This window comes from Myotis yumanensis, unplaced genomic scaffold, assembly GCF_028538775.1.
Source record: "Myotis yumanensis isolate MYYU_CA2020_CCGP unplaced genomic scaffold, mMyoYum1.0.hap1 SCAF_5, whole genome shotgun sequence".
NCBI lineage: Eukaryota > Metazoa > Chordata > Mammalia > Chiroptera > Vespertilionidae > Myotis > Myotis yumanensis.
The window spans coordinates 82,744,760-82,758,925 of NW_027223756.1; the positions used below are offsets into that span (position 1 = coordinate 82,744,760).

General features: G+C 52.5%; 1 protein-coding gene across 1 annotated transcript in view; it reads right to left on the reverse strand.

The window, feature by feature from the left end:
- Positions 1-4,298: 4,298 nt before the first annotated feature.
- Positions 4,299-14,166, reverse strand: part of COL5A3 (collagen type V alpha 3 chain) — a 36,871-nt gene continuing 27,003 nt past the window's right edge. Inside the window, 17 exon segments of the mRNA XM_070415981.1 lie at positions 4,299-5,230; positions 5,334-5,573; positions 7,473-7,541; positions 8,973-9,085; positions 9,169-9,385; positions 10,159-10,212; positions 10,620-10,655; positions 10,737-10,790; positions 11,043-11,118; positions 11,120-11,148; positions 11,304-11,357; positions 12,011-12,064; positions 12,231-12,338; positions 12,514-12,567; positions 12,940-12,993; positions 13,283-13,336; positions 13,593-13,646. Coding sequence (XP_070272082.1) covers positions 5,084-5,230; positions 5,334-5,573; positions 7,473-7,541; positions 8,973-9,085; positions 9,169-9,385; positions 10,159-10,212; positions 10,620-10,655; positions 10,737-10,790; positions 11,043-11,118; positions 11,120-11,148; positions 11,304-11,357; positions 12,011-12,064; positions 12,231-12,338; positions 12,514-12,567; positions 12,940-12,993; positions 13,283-13,336; positions 13,593-13,646 — 1,467 coding nt within the window. The 3' untranslated portion in view covers positions 4,299-5,083.

Sequence of the window (14,166 nt, forward strand, 5' to 3'; positions counted from 1 at the left end):
CTGAAAGGCTTAGAAAAGACAGACAAGAGAATGAAAGCTGGGTGTCGGTGGGACACTGCTTCTCTGAGAGACAGTGACCATGCCCACAGCCGTGTATTTTATAGCAGATGCCACGAGGCAAAGTAAGGGTGTGATCAAGATGTTTACAACATTCTCCTGGGTTTCAATCCTACTCAACTACATGCACCTGGACTCTATCAAGCCTACATCACTCAGGCACGTGGGGCCACGTGTTTGGACCATAGATTCATGCTTACAACTGTAGCTGTTGGCTATAATTGTGCTGGGAGGGCCCTGCCCTCCAAGCTGGGACTTGCACGTGGCAATGAGAGGACTGTGCCCTCTCATCAGTCCAAGGCTTGAACCTGTTCAAAACACTGTAGCAGCTCCCCACAATAAAGTTTTAATACATTATATTAGAGGTTGTGGTGGTACTGTTTTACCCACAGCGTCTACAGGAATTGCTGCAAATTTACTCCTCAGTGGAAGAACCTTTCATTGCCAATATAAATGACCAACTCCATTAAATGAAACTTCAATTTCTAGACTTGATATAAACAGTGAAGTTGCTAAAACTATTAAAAAGGCCCAACTTCTCATTATTGATGAATGCATCATGGCATCCGGTCATGATATAAACGCCATAGACAGATTACTAAGAGAAATTATGAATTTGAATGTTGTATTTGGTGGGAAAGTTCTCCTTCTTGGAGGGGATTTTCGACAATGTCTCAGTATTGTACCGCATGCTATGGGATCGGCCATAGTACAGACGAGTTTAAAGTACTGTAATGTTTGGGGATGTTTCAGAAAGTTGTCTCTTAAAACAAATATGAGATCAGAGGATTCTGCTTATAATGAATGGTTAGTAAAACTTGGAGATGGCAAACTTGATAGCAGTTTTCATTTAGGAATGGATATTATTGAAATCCCCTGTGAAATGATTTGTAATGGATCTATTATTGAAGCTACCTTTGGAAATACTATATTTATAGATAATATTAAAAATATATCTAAACGTGCAATTCTTTGTCCAAAAAATGAGCACGTTCAAAAATTAAATGAAGAAATTTTGGATATACTCGATGAAGATTTTCACACATATTTGAGTGATGATTCCATTAATTCCACAGATGGTGCTGAAAAGGAAAATTTTCCCATCGAATTTCTTAATAGTATTACTCCTTTGGGAATGCCGTGCCATAAATTAAAATTGAAAGTGTGTGCAATCATCATGCTATTGAGAAATCTTAATAGTAAATGGGGTCTTTGTAATGGCACCAGATTTATTATCAAAAGATTACGACCTAACATTATCGAAGCTGAAGTATTACCAGGATCTGCAGAGGGAGAGGTTGTTCTGATTCCAAGAATTGATTTGTTCCCATCTGACACTGGCCTCCAATTTAAATTGATTCAATGACAGTTTCCCGTGATGCCAGCATTTGTGATGACTATTAATAAATCACAAGGACAAACTCTAGACAGAGTAGGCATATTCCTACCTGAACCTGTTTTCATACATGGTCAGTTATAGGTTGTTTTCTCTCAAGATCAAAGAGCATGTGACGTTACAGTTAAAGTTCTAAATACTTCAGCACAAGGGAAATTAGTCAAGCACTCTGAAAGTGTTTTCACTCCTAATGTGGTGTACAGGGAGACATTAGAATAAGTTTAATCACTGTATCAGTCATTGTTTGCATCACTGTTGTTTTTATATCATGTTTTTGTTGTTTTTATATCATGTTTTTGTTTTTTTCATATCACGTTTTTGTCGTTTTTGTATCATGCCTCTGTTGTTATATCCTTCTGTTACTGTTTATTTATTAATAAATTTATATATTATTTTCATATACATTTTACTAATTTCCTTTCATCTCTCACACTCCTATTATAGAGAAAGGGCAAATAGAAATATTAAGATATTTCCGCTAATTAATTCCCTTTTAATGTGCACAAATTTCATGCACCAAGCTACTAGTTTATATAGAATTATCATCTCCTTCAGAAGTAATATTCTGAGGGCAGCAACCACATCGCTCTTCTGTCCCCAGCATCTGGAACAGTGCTTGGCACTGAGTAAACACTCAATAGAATGAAACAAATGAGTAAGTGTGTGATGAGTGAACTCATCAATCAACCTCGGGACAACAACACTCTTCAAGGCAGTAAGATTCTTCATGACATTTATTGCATAAGGGAATCCAAGACAATTACTCAGTTGACCTTAGTGGGTCCGGTGGCAGGAGAAGTAGGGTAAGCTCCGGGTTTGGGGAAAGCACTCCCCTCAACCTACAACCTCTACCCACCCAACCTCACCTGACCCAATTCAACACACATACTCTCCATCACTCCTAACTCAACAATCTCCATTAACTGGTGAATGGGTAGACAAAATGAAATACTCTCTCTATATATAAAAGCCTAAGTGAATGAATGACCGGTCAACTGCTCAACGCAGGAGCTGCCCCTGGTGGTCAGTGCACTCCCACAGCCAACCTCCCATGGCCGGCCAACCTCCCACGGTCCCTCCCCCCCAGTTGGCCAGCCCCAATTGGCCTCAACCGCTGGCCAGGCCGAGGTACCCCACCGATGCACGAATTCATGCACCGGGCCTCTAGTTCAACAATAAGAGGAATGAAGTATTGATGCATACTACAGCATGAGCCTCAAAACAATTATGCTAAATGAAGGAAGCCTGACACAAAGGGCCACATAGTGTAAGATGCCATTTACATGCCGTGTCCAAAATAGGCAAGTCCATAGAGACAGAAAGATTAGTGGTTGCCTACTGCTGAGAGGTTCGGAGGAAATGAGAGTGGCTGCTAATGGATATAGGATTTCTTTCTGAGGTGATGAAAATGTTCTAAAATCGATTGTGTGATGGTTTCACCCGTCTGTGAATGTACTAAAAACCATTAATTGTATACTTCAAATGAGTGAATTATATGGTATTGAATTACATCTCAATAAATAAAAAACTCAACCCAACATCTAATCCCCAATTCAAGCCACCTCAGACTCAACTCTCATCTTAACTGATCCCAGCTTGACTTACCAAACTGACAATTCCCACCCCCTACCCATAGCAACTGCTACTTACCTCTACTCGGTTCATCCTACATCTCAAAGCAACCCTAATTCAATTTAATCCAACATCCAACTCCAAACCCTGAACTCAATCCACTCATTGTCCATCCTCCACCTCAACAGATATCATTAATTCACAACCCCAGCCTCATTCAACTCACTCCAAACCAACTTCCAATTCAACTCATCCTCAACCCATTTTCAACCCCTAAATTCCAGCCCCAAACTCACTTCAAGGCTCAACTCCTAACTCATTTCTCTTCACCTCCAACTCATCCTGACTTGCTACCCAGACCTTTGACATCTAGTCCTTTCATTTCAAATCAAAACCACATCCCATGTCATCTCTCCATGTATCCCCTCAGCTCAAGCCAGTGTCTCCAGGACTAATCAAGATTAACATGGAGGTCTTTCTTTCTTTCTTTCTTTCTTTCTTTCTTTCTTTCTTTCCTTCCTTCCTTCCTTCCTTCCTTCCTTCCTTCCTTCCTTTCTCCCTCCATTCCTTCCTTCCTTCTCTCCTTCCCTCCCTCCCTCTCTTCTTTTCTTTCTTTTTTCTTTTTTTAAAAAATATATTTTATTGACTTTTTACAGAGAGGAAGGGAGAGGGATAGAGAGTTAGAAACATCGATGAGAGAGAAACATCGATCAGCTGCCTCTTGCACACTCCCCACTAGGGATGTGCCCGCAACCAAGGTACATGCCCTTGACTGGAATCGAACCTGGGACCCTTGAGTTCGCAGGCCGACGCTCTATCCGCTGAGCCAAACCGGTCAGGGCTCTTTTTTCAAGTTTGATGCCTTCCTAATGGGTTCACATTTTTTCCAGCTTTACTGAGATATAATTGACATATATAACATATAAGATGTAAGTCTAAGGGGACAATGTGTTGATCCGCATATATATATATTGCAAAATGATTCACTAACACCTGTATTACATCACATAATTATTCTTTATTTTTTTTTTTTTTGTGGTGAGAAAAGTTAAGATCTACTCTCTTAGAGATCTAGCTATTTTCAACTTTTCCTGAGTTAATAAACAGGCCCACCACCTCCAGTGAATCCCATTAGAATTGGGTTCCCCCACCCCCTCAAACCACCTCCACCAAACAACACGATTAAGACAGGTGATGGCAATACCTCAGGTGACACCATAGACAGACCCTAAGAAAGATGCGGGCAGCACCAGATGAAGGACACAGACAGGGACACAGTTCAGTGGTTTATTCTCAGACTTGAGAAGCCAATGATGCCCTGGGGAGGTGGGGGGAGGGGGTCATGCTAGAATCTCTCTCATATCCCAGCCTTCTGTGAGGAGGAAGCAGATTAAATATATAACAGAGGGGATTTTCCCTTTTAATACAGATCCCGGTATAAATAGGGCAGCACCATTAGGATCCTGATTGACCCCGCACCTTGGTCCCCCAGCCATCTGGCTTGGTGAGATATGAGGGGGCCTGTATTCAGAGCTGGGCTGAGGCAGCCAAAGGAATACACAGCTCAGTCCAGGCAAGTCTCACTTCCCTCTGTGGTCGGACTTCAGTTCCTTCTCTCTGAACCCACCTGAAAAGAGGAATGAGGGAAGGGGCCCAGCCTGGGATCAGGAGACGTCCAGTGCTTAACTAGGGGGAAGGGTAGCACCAAAGGGTGTTGGGGCACTGCCTGAGAAGGGAGACAGGTGTGGGGGCACTCAGCTCTGAATTAGAAGTTCGTTGCGTGGGAGTTGAGTGGGAGTTGCGGGCGGAATGGGCAGGGAGGGGAGAAAGACTGCATCACTCCAGCAAAGGAGGGGGCGGGAAGGCTGGACTCCTGGGCCAGGGGAGTCCAGCCCGCAGCCCCGGGGAGTGGAGAAGGGACATTGTCTGACCATGACGAGCAGACTTCCCTCTGAGTCCACAGGCACAGGAGACGATAAATATGGTGGCTTCAAAGCCTCAGCACCAAGTGTGCCCCCAGCTGGGGCTCCCTCGTGGCCCCGCCCGCCCCCAAGACGCTCAGCTGCTGAAGCAGACGGGCCCCAGTTCAAACCCAAACTTCTGGTTGGTCTGGCCGAAATCGGTGGCCGCCACGTCCCACAGGGGCAGAAAGCCCGCTCGGGAAGAGGTGAACTCCAGGAGGGTTTTGGCCTGTCCCTTCCGGAGCTGGCGGGGGAAGACACAGACAGGGAGTCAGGGGGGCTGGGGGGGTCGGGGGGGAGCGAGGCCTCCCCTCCCTGCCCGGCCAGCCCCTGCCCCTCTCCCTTACCCGGCAGCCGTCATAAGGGACAGTGACGGTGGCTGCTGCCGTCTGGTTGAAGGACAGCTCCTGTCCGTTGGTCCCCAGGAAGCGAAGGGAGCGGCCGTGGTCGCCGGCGGCTTCATCCAGCCAGGCAGCCGCGTTCTGGCAGGAGTAGGCAAAGCTCTGGCGGGCGCGGGCGCTCAGCAGCTTCAGGAAGGTCAACTGCACCACGTTCACGGGGGACCCGTCGGCGTCCACATAGGAGAACTGGGGTGGGACAGGGCAGCAGGTGAGGGCGCCCCCTTCGTCCAGCCATCCGGCCACTCATCGCTCTCCTGTGAGCCCCTGGGCATGGCGGCTACTGAGCACTGAAAATGTGGCTGGTGAGCCCTGGCCGTGGCTCAGTGGTTAGAGCATGGGCCCATGCACTGAAGGGTCTCAGGTTGGATTCCTGGTCAAGGGCATGTACCTGGGTTGCAGGTTCGCTCCCCGCCCCCCAGTCAAGGAGCAGGTGGTGGAGGCCTGTGCAGAAGGCACCCAGTCCATGTGTCTCTCTCACATCGATGTTTCTCTCTCTCTTTCTCCCCCTCCCTCTCTCCCTCCCACTGTCTCTGAAAAGCAATGGAAGAAATATCTTCAGTTGAGAGGATTAACCAAAAAGAAAAATGTGACTGAGACTGAGAAACTATTTTTTTAACTGTATTTGTTTAAATTTAATTTTTAATGTAATTATTTAATTCAAATTCTTCACTTAAATTCATAACTCTTAGCCTCCACCCAGTTATCTGAAAGCTTAGGCTTGGAACAAACTGAGTAGGGGGGTCTACTTTCCCAGCTGCAGGTTTTATGAAATGTAAGTATAGATGGAGCATTCCCGATGAAATTTAGCTTCCAGAGTACAATGTCCTGTGAAGGTAAAACTTCTATTTAAAAAAATGGAAAATGCCTCCATGATCTTCATATTGCTCTGCCAATGTTCTGGATATGTTGGGTTAAATAAAGTATATTATGCACATATCACTGGCTTGAGACAACGAGCTCCATAATGCAGCCTTCGACTTCCTTCTCTCTCCTGCCTTATTTCCACATCCCCCGACTGATATTTTCTGGAATCGCCTCCTAGATCTGAGAGGAATCCAAACCAAGATACCGACTTACATTATACCACAGCTTTATTTGTTTCCTTGGACCGTCTGTTTCCTTGGTTATATTCCCAGGAGAATATCAACTTCATGAAGTCAAGAACTGTATTTAATTTGCTGCTATGTTCCCAGTGCTTAGCATATAAATATACATTACATAAAGGAGTCCCAAACTGAACCCAAGATCCCTCGCCCCTTAAACCTGATCTCCTCCCTTACATACCTCAGCATCTCATCAGACATCCTATTCCCCAATCAGGAACCTGGGCAGGCCTGTCTCCTCCCGCCCCTGCAGCTCATCAAGGACTAGGTCCTATTAGCTTCCCTCTTTGATGTTGTTCCAAGTTATGCCCTCCTCTCTGTCCCCGTAGCACCAGCCCCAGCCTGGATCCCCTCCTCACTCTCCTGGATCAGCACATCTGTGTCTTCCTGGTCTCCCAGGCTCCAGTCTCAACAACCAGCCCCAGCAGCCCCAGAGGCATTTTTCTAACACAGAGATGTGATCTGGGCCCCTCCTTCACTTAAACATGCCCCATGGCTCCCTACGGACCCCGGGTCTTTCTGGGGAGATGGGCCTTGCCTCCACCTACCTCCCAGCCTCTACTCTAACCACATTCCCCCTTGCACTCCCTAAAGCAGAACATGTGGCTTTTCCTTCTTTAAATTCACCAGACCCTCTCTTGACTCTGGGCCTTTGCACATGCTGTTCCCTTGCCTGCAACACTTTGCCCTGTCCCCCAGAACTTGCTAACCCAGCTCACTCTTTCGGTCTCAGCTGAGCTGTGAGTTCACCCAGGGAGCCTCAGGTCCTTCCAGCACTGACTCTGGGTTTCCACCAAGCCCCGTGCTTCCCCCACCACACATCTGATGCTGCCCCACCCCCCCCTCCCCAGCCTACAGCGCACCAACAAGGCAGAGGCACGTCTGTCCTGTTCTTCTCACCCCTCAAAGCCCCTCTCCCAACACCGCACGCTGGTTCCCGCACTTTTCATACCATCTGCCCCCTCAGCCTTCGGCAACTCACCTTCTTCCCTCGACGGAACGTGCTATACCAGCTTCCCGGCTTCTCCCTGGACCAGGAAGCCAGCTTCACCTGGGAAAGGGAGGGAGGGTCAGTAGCAGGCGCCCATATCATGTCCTTTCTGCATCTACCTCCCATCCATGAAGGCTGCAGGTTGTAGGTATCTGGGACTGACGGGCCGTTGTCTGGCCTTGGGAGTGGGCTTGGCTGGTGCACAGGGCAAGGCCCAAGGGGAGGGGAACCCCGTGCCCTGAGGCAGCCCTCAACTGATGGCTGACAAGAGGTGACGAGGTGGCTAATGCCCCAGCTTCCCCTCCGCCCAGGTGGGCCAGCTTCCAGCTGCCTCTACCCTGTTTCCCAAAAGTCTTCAGCGGAACCGAGCCTTGGGTGCTCACTGGTGACCTTTGAACAATACCAGCTGCCTCTCTCCGTCCCTCTCGCATCCCCCTGTCCCCTCCTGCTGCCTCCTGGGATCACCCCCTCAATAAATGACTCGTCCACAGTCTGGGGAACCCAAACCTAGAACCTTCCTCACTCCCTCTCCAGCTTCTGTCTGAGCAGGAGGAAGGTGAGCTGGTGTGGGATCAGGCCTGGGATGTCAGCAACTGTTTAGAGATCGAGTCCTGCATTCCAGCCCCTGTACCTAGGAGGTCTGAGTGCCACTAACCCAGGACTCTGACCAGTTAAAAATAATAATATATCAGAAGAACATTACTATGCACTTTTGCAGGTCCTATGCTGGCTGCGTGTTTTACCTGCAGTAGAGATATTAGCACGAAGCCAGTGTTCAATGAGTATTTCCTGATACGTGCATCGGTACTGAGATTGCACAACCGCCCTGTGGGGTAAGTACTTGCTTATGCCCATTTTACAGATTAAAACACTGAGGTGACAGGCTCGGATTCCAATCCAGGTGGTCCAGGGCTGGTGCTGCTCACCCTCTTCTAAGCCTGGTGCACGGTGTGAGAGGCGGTTAGGCTCAGGGCTGCCTGGTGGAGGAGCCCAGCTGACCTCACCTCTCAGCCTGCAGCCAGGAGGACAGTGAGCCCACGGGGCCTGAAGGATAGCAGGTCAGAGGAGGCAGCAGCCTAGTGGTTTAAGGGCTGGGCTCTGGGGGCAGACGGTCATGGGTAATCTGGTCACCTCTCTGTGCCTCGGTTTCCCCGTCTGGGGGATGAAGACAGAACCAGCACAGCTGGTGGTTGGGCTCGGTGAGTGAATGCATCTAAGTTACTGGAACGGGCCTGACACGGGTCTTCCGCCGTTTGTGATTTACTAGCTTTCCTTGCCCGTCGTCCTCAAGCTCCGTACAAGCGGGGGGGTGCGGGGGGAGGTATTCTCAGTTGCAGCCCCAGCACGTGCACACACTCGGTGGAGGGAAGGCTGAGATCCCTGACGACGCCCATGTGGGGGCGGGAGGCGGAGCAGCCCTTCCCGGTGGTGGGAGGATGGACCGGATCCGGGCCCGTTCCTCCGCCCGCCGCCGCCCCCAGAGGCACTCACGGTCTCAAACTTCTTGTCGGGGTAGAGGCAGGTCTCTCCTCCCGCCGTGAAGTTGCAGAAAACCCTGAGAGCGTCTCGCGCGCAGCCCTGGTTGGGGTCGATCCAGTATTCCCCTGCGCAGAGCGGGGGGGCGGTGAGGGGCGGGTGAGGGGCGGCCGACGGCTCCCCGCCCGCCCGGGCCGGGGCAGGGCCTCACCATCCGGCAGGTGCGGGTGGTTGCGGTGTAGCTCGCCGCACACGAGGCCCGGGCGCTGGGCAGTGCCGGGCGGGCGCCGCAGCTGCTCCAGCTCCAAGCTCAGCGACGTGAGAGAGGCCAGCACCTCCTCCAGGCCGCCCTCCGGGGCCTCCAGCACCCGCGGGCCGGGCACCGAGCGCCGGCGCCGGCGCAGCCCGTGCAGCTCCGCGGGCGGACCCTGAGCAGAGGCGGGGAGAGAGAGCAGAGACCAGGGAGGGAGAGACAGGGAGAGACAGGGAGGCAGAGAGACAAGGGCGGGAGGGAGGAGAAAGGTGAGGGAGAGTCAGAGGAGAGTCAGACAGAACAGGGGCAGGGGGAGGTGGAGACAGAGACCCACAGGCGGGACAAGACAGAAAACGCAGAGTTGGGAGAGATAGGAGAGAGAGAGAGAGAGAGAGAGAGAGAGAGAGAGAAGTATTTGAGACAAAGACAGAGAAAGGCCAGGAGAGACAGAAGAGTTGGGGACAGAGACAGGGAGGGAGGATGGATTGGAGAGAAGACGCAGTCAGCGTTCCATGGATACCCCCTGATCTCTCCACACACACAGCCAGATCCCTCTTCAGCTTTCAGAGCACCTGCCTCCCTGAACATCTGGTGGATCCCCTGCCTCCCTGAACATCTGGTGGGTCCCCTGCCTCCCTGAACATCTGGTGGGTGCCCTGTCTCCCCTGAACATCTGGTGGGTCCCCTGCCTCCCTGAACATCTGGTGGGTGCCCTGTCTCCCCTGAACATCTGGTGGGTCCCCTGCCTCCCCTGAACATCTGGTGGGTGCCCTGCCTCCCTGAACATCTGGTGGGTACCCTGCCTCCCTGAACATCTGGTGGGTGCCCTGCCTCCCCTGAACATCTGGTGGGTGCCCTGCCTCCCCTGAACATCTGGGTGCCCCACCTGGTTCTGAGCACTGGGAGAACCAGTGGGTACACTCCAACCCTCATCCCTGGGGAACTTACCGGGGGACCCGGGGGGCCTGGAGGGCCAGTGTCTCCACGGGGGCCGAGAGATCCCTGTAGGGAGAAGTCACTTGGGAGTAAACTCTCTATGGAGACCCCTTCCTGCCAACACATGCGTGTATGCACACACACACACAGCCCTGGGGCAGGGACATGCAACTTCCAGCACCAAGAATAAAGCACGCATTTCCCTTCCATGTTTTAACGTCTCTGAAATCAGCATCTTAACCTCTCTGGCAAGTCACAGTTCTTTGGCAGAATTGTTTTCGTCTATAGCCGTTTATAAAATAATGGTTATCTTACAACTGATGGCAGCTTAGGTTTGATGAAGTACCCTGGTGGGTGTTGAATGTGTGACTGAATGACTAGACAAATGAATGAATGCAAAAGAATTGAGGGTTCTGGTGCGCTGGAGGGGTGGGGAACTGAAATAGGGGAGCCCAGGGAGAGGGAGTACTTACCGGCCCCCCCTTTGAGCCCTTCTGTCCCAGAGGGCCCTGTGGGGGAGAGACAGAGAGAGTTGCAGTCCTGGCTGGCTCACCGTGGTGACCCCCACCTCACAGACCCTTCATACTCACTGCCACGCCTGGGGGCCCAGGGGGGCCCAGAGAGCCACTGGGGCCCGGGAGACCCTAGAGAAAGGACATCAGGGTCATCACTGACAGGGTTCATCTCCGTGACCCAGAACAGCCGCCAGTTCCCTCAAGACACAGCCTCAGCCTTCAAGTTCCCAGATAGGGCCCCCGTTTTCCTTAGACACAACCCCCAGCATCCCAGACCCAGGCTTCCCTCACCCCCACAGCCTACAGACAAGCCCATCTCACCCCGCAACCGTCCCCTCCTTCGAACACATTCTTCCCACTTGGGGCGGGACATACACTCACCGGTTCTCCCTTGGGGCCAGGAGGGCCCTGCACGCCTGGCAGCCCCTGGTCCCCTTTCTCACCAGCCTCCCCAGGGGCCAATGAGGCCAATCAATCCGATGTGGCCCTGGAGAACACAGGAGGCGTGTGGGGAGGGGAGGAAAGGGGGTGCTAGGAGGCCTTTCTCCTAGATCCTTGGGGCAATGCATTTGGGGAACAGAGGAGACCCCCATGGAAATGGAGGTAAATGAGGGAGGGGGTAATGGAAGAAGGTATTCTTACCTTTTCCCCCTTGAGGCCAGCATCTCCCTTCAGCCCTGGGAGGCCAGAGGGCCCCTGGAAGGAGAAGGAGAATCAGTTGCTGAGACTCAAACATAAAATCTTAAGATCCATGCGGATGACGGGGGGTGGTCAAATGAGAAATTTCCCAGACTTCACAGGGAATTACCAGGGATGTGCTCATGGGGCTGGTCGGGAGGGAGGAGGGGTGACAAAGGGTAATGAAGGGTTTGGCTGGAGGATGGCCAATATGGGTGCTCAGTGGTGGAGATCCTGACCCCGTGGTGGCCAGGGTAGACCATCAAGACTGATGGCCATGCTGGCCTGTAAAGGTGGAGGGGCACTGTGGTCAGTGTAGACCAGGGGTGGGCAAACTTTTTGACTCGAGGGCCACAATGGGTTCTTAAACTGGACCGGAGGGCCGGAACAAAAGCATGGATGGAGTGTTTGTGTGAACTAATATAAATTCAAAGTAAACATCATTACATAAAAGGGTACGGTCTTTTTTTTTTTTAGTTTTATTCATTTCAAACTAAAAGTAGTTTGCCCACGGCTGGTGTAGACCATCAAGGTACGTGGTCAGGATAGATCGTATACATGGTCAGGGGAGACCTGCAGCTAGTCAGTGAGGGGTCATCAGCACCCATGGTCATTCGATGGTCACTGAGTGGTTCTTGTGCCAGAGCCTCAGGGACACAGAAGTCTCTTACCAGGGGACCAGGAGGGCCTGTCTGTCCGGGAGGTCCCAGGAGGCCTGGTTCACCCTGGGATGAAACAGAACATGGGGAACTGCTCCTGGCCAGAACCCAGTGTGGATGCCCTCCCCCACCCAGGGCCAGCCCCTCCCAACTGTGATGAGAAATTAAAAGTGCGCGCACACAGGGAGGGCCTGATCCCACCCCCACCCACCCCTGTTCCCGCCCCACTTACCACAGGGCCAGGGATCCCTCGAAGACCCTCAGGCCCAACATGTCCAGGGGGCCCTCGAGCCCCCACGGGGCCTGTCCTCCCTACGGGCCCATCAGGACCTGGCTCCCCCTAAAATGGATGGGGCAAGAGAGGGGGCAGAGAGTCAGGGTACACCTGCCTCCTGACCGCTAGCCAAGAATCCTCAGGGAGGGGAGGGAACGGGGGCACCTGTGGCGATCACTGGGCCCCTCCCCATTCTGATGGCCCAACTGCTGGCTGAGGGGTCAGGGCAGGGGGCACTCACCTTGGCCCCTTTCTCCCCTTCTCTGCCTTCTGGACCCAGGCGGCCAGGAGGACCCTGAGAAGGGAGAGGCCGTTAGAGGGGGCCCTTTAGGGATGAGTGGGAGGTTTTGTGAGTAAGTGGGGGCCTGTGGGGGTGAGTGGGGGTCTGTGGGGGTGAGTGGGGGGCTGAGGGGGTGAGTGGGGACTTGTGGGGGTGAGTCGGGGGGCTGAGGGGGTGAGTGGGAGGTTTTATGAGTGAGTGGGGGCCTGTGGGGGTGAGTGGGGGTCTGTGGGGGTGAGTGGGGGGCTGAGGGGGTGAGTGGGGACTTGTGGGGGTAAGTCGGGGGCTGAGGGGGTGAGTGGGAGGTTTTGTGAGTGAGTGGGGGGCTGAGGGGGTGAGTGGGATAAGGTTGGAGCCAGGGCAGCCAGGAGCCAGGTCATCACTCACCCTCTTTCCAGGGGACCCTGGGGGGCCGGGCTCCCCAGAAGCGCCAGGCGGACCCTGTGGAGATTGTAACACCAGGATAGAGTTCGCTAGCAGTGGTTGAGCGTGACTACGTTTCAGGATGCCTTTGACCCAAAGCCAGCCTCACCCAAACATCACCCAGCACCAGCCATCTCCTGCTTCCTCCCTCAAGCTTCTCACATTCATGGTGAGGCCCCAGAGAGGCAAAGCAGGCACACCTACGGGGGCCCTGGGTACCGCAGTAACCCACTCCTCTGGCCACCCAATGCGCCTACTCGCCAACCCAGCCCCTTCTCCCAGCATCACATCCCGTTCCCTCACTCACCGGTCCTCCAACATCACCAGGGTCTCCCTTCTCCCCTGGGGGACCATCTAGACCCTGTGGTGGGAGGGAGGGAATAGAGTTGGAAGGGCTCATGAGGGCACATGAGTATTTGGGAGTGAGGCTTGGAGGATAATGAAGGTTATTTGTTCCAGTGACCTTGTCTAGGTCCAGGGGGTGGGAAGATGAGGACACCAGGTCTGTGGGTGTGAGTGGGGGCTTATGGGAGTAAGTTGGGGTGAGTGGGAACCTGTGGGGGTGAGTGGGGGTGAGAATTAGGGAATTTGATGGGGACAGGAAGGCTCACACCCACCGAAACTCCAGGGTCTCCAGGGGGTCCTAGATCTCCTGGGAGCCCTCTGGGGCCCTGGAACACAGAATGATGAGTAATCACATCTCAGATTTATTGCACATTCACTCATTCATTTAACAGATAAATGGTGCCAGGCACAGTTCTGGTTGCTGGGGATACATGGTGAACAAAACACAACATTTCCACCCCAGTAGAGAGAACATTCTAGTGTTTAATGGGGGCAGGTGCTGAGCTAAGAACCTGACATGCATCATCTCACTTCATCCTCCCAGCAGCCTCCCAGCTCAGGACTCACAGAGGGAACCGACCCAGAGGGACACAGCAGGTGGTGGGGTGGAGAGATCCAAATGGAGGTCCCCCTGACTCTGAAGCACCTCACTGTCCTCCACCCAAGCCGAGCCCCCCTCCCCGCCCCCCCCCCCCCCCCACGCTGTGGCAGGAGGGTTTCAACCTCTCCCTGACGGCAAATCCCACATCAGCGCCAAGCTCGACCTTGCCATTCCCAGCATGGTTAGAATGATTCCATGTGGAAGCAAGTGTCACCCCCACAATGACGTATAACCACTGTATTTTC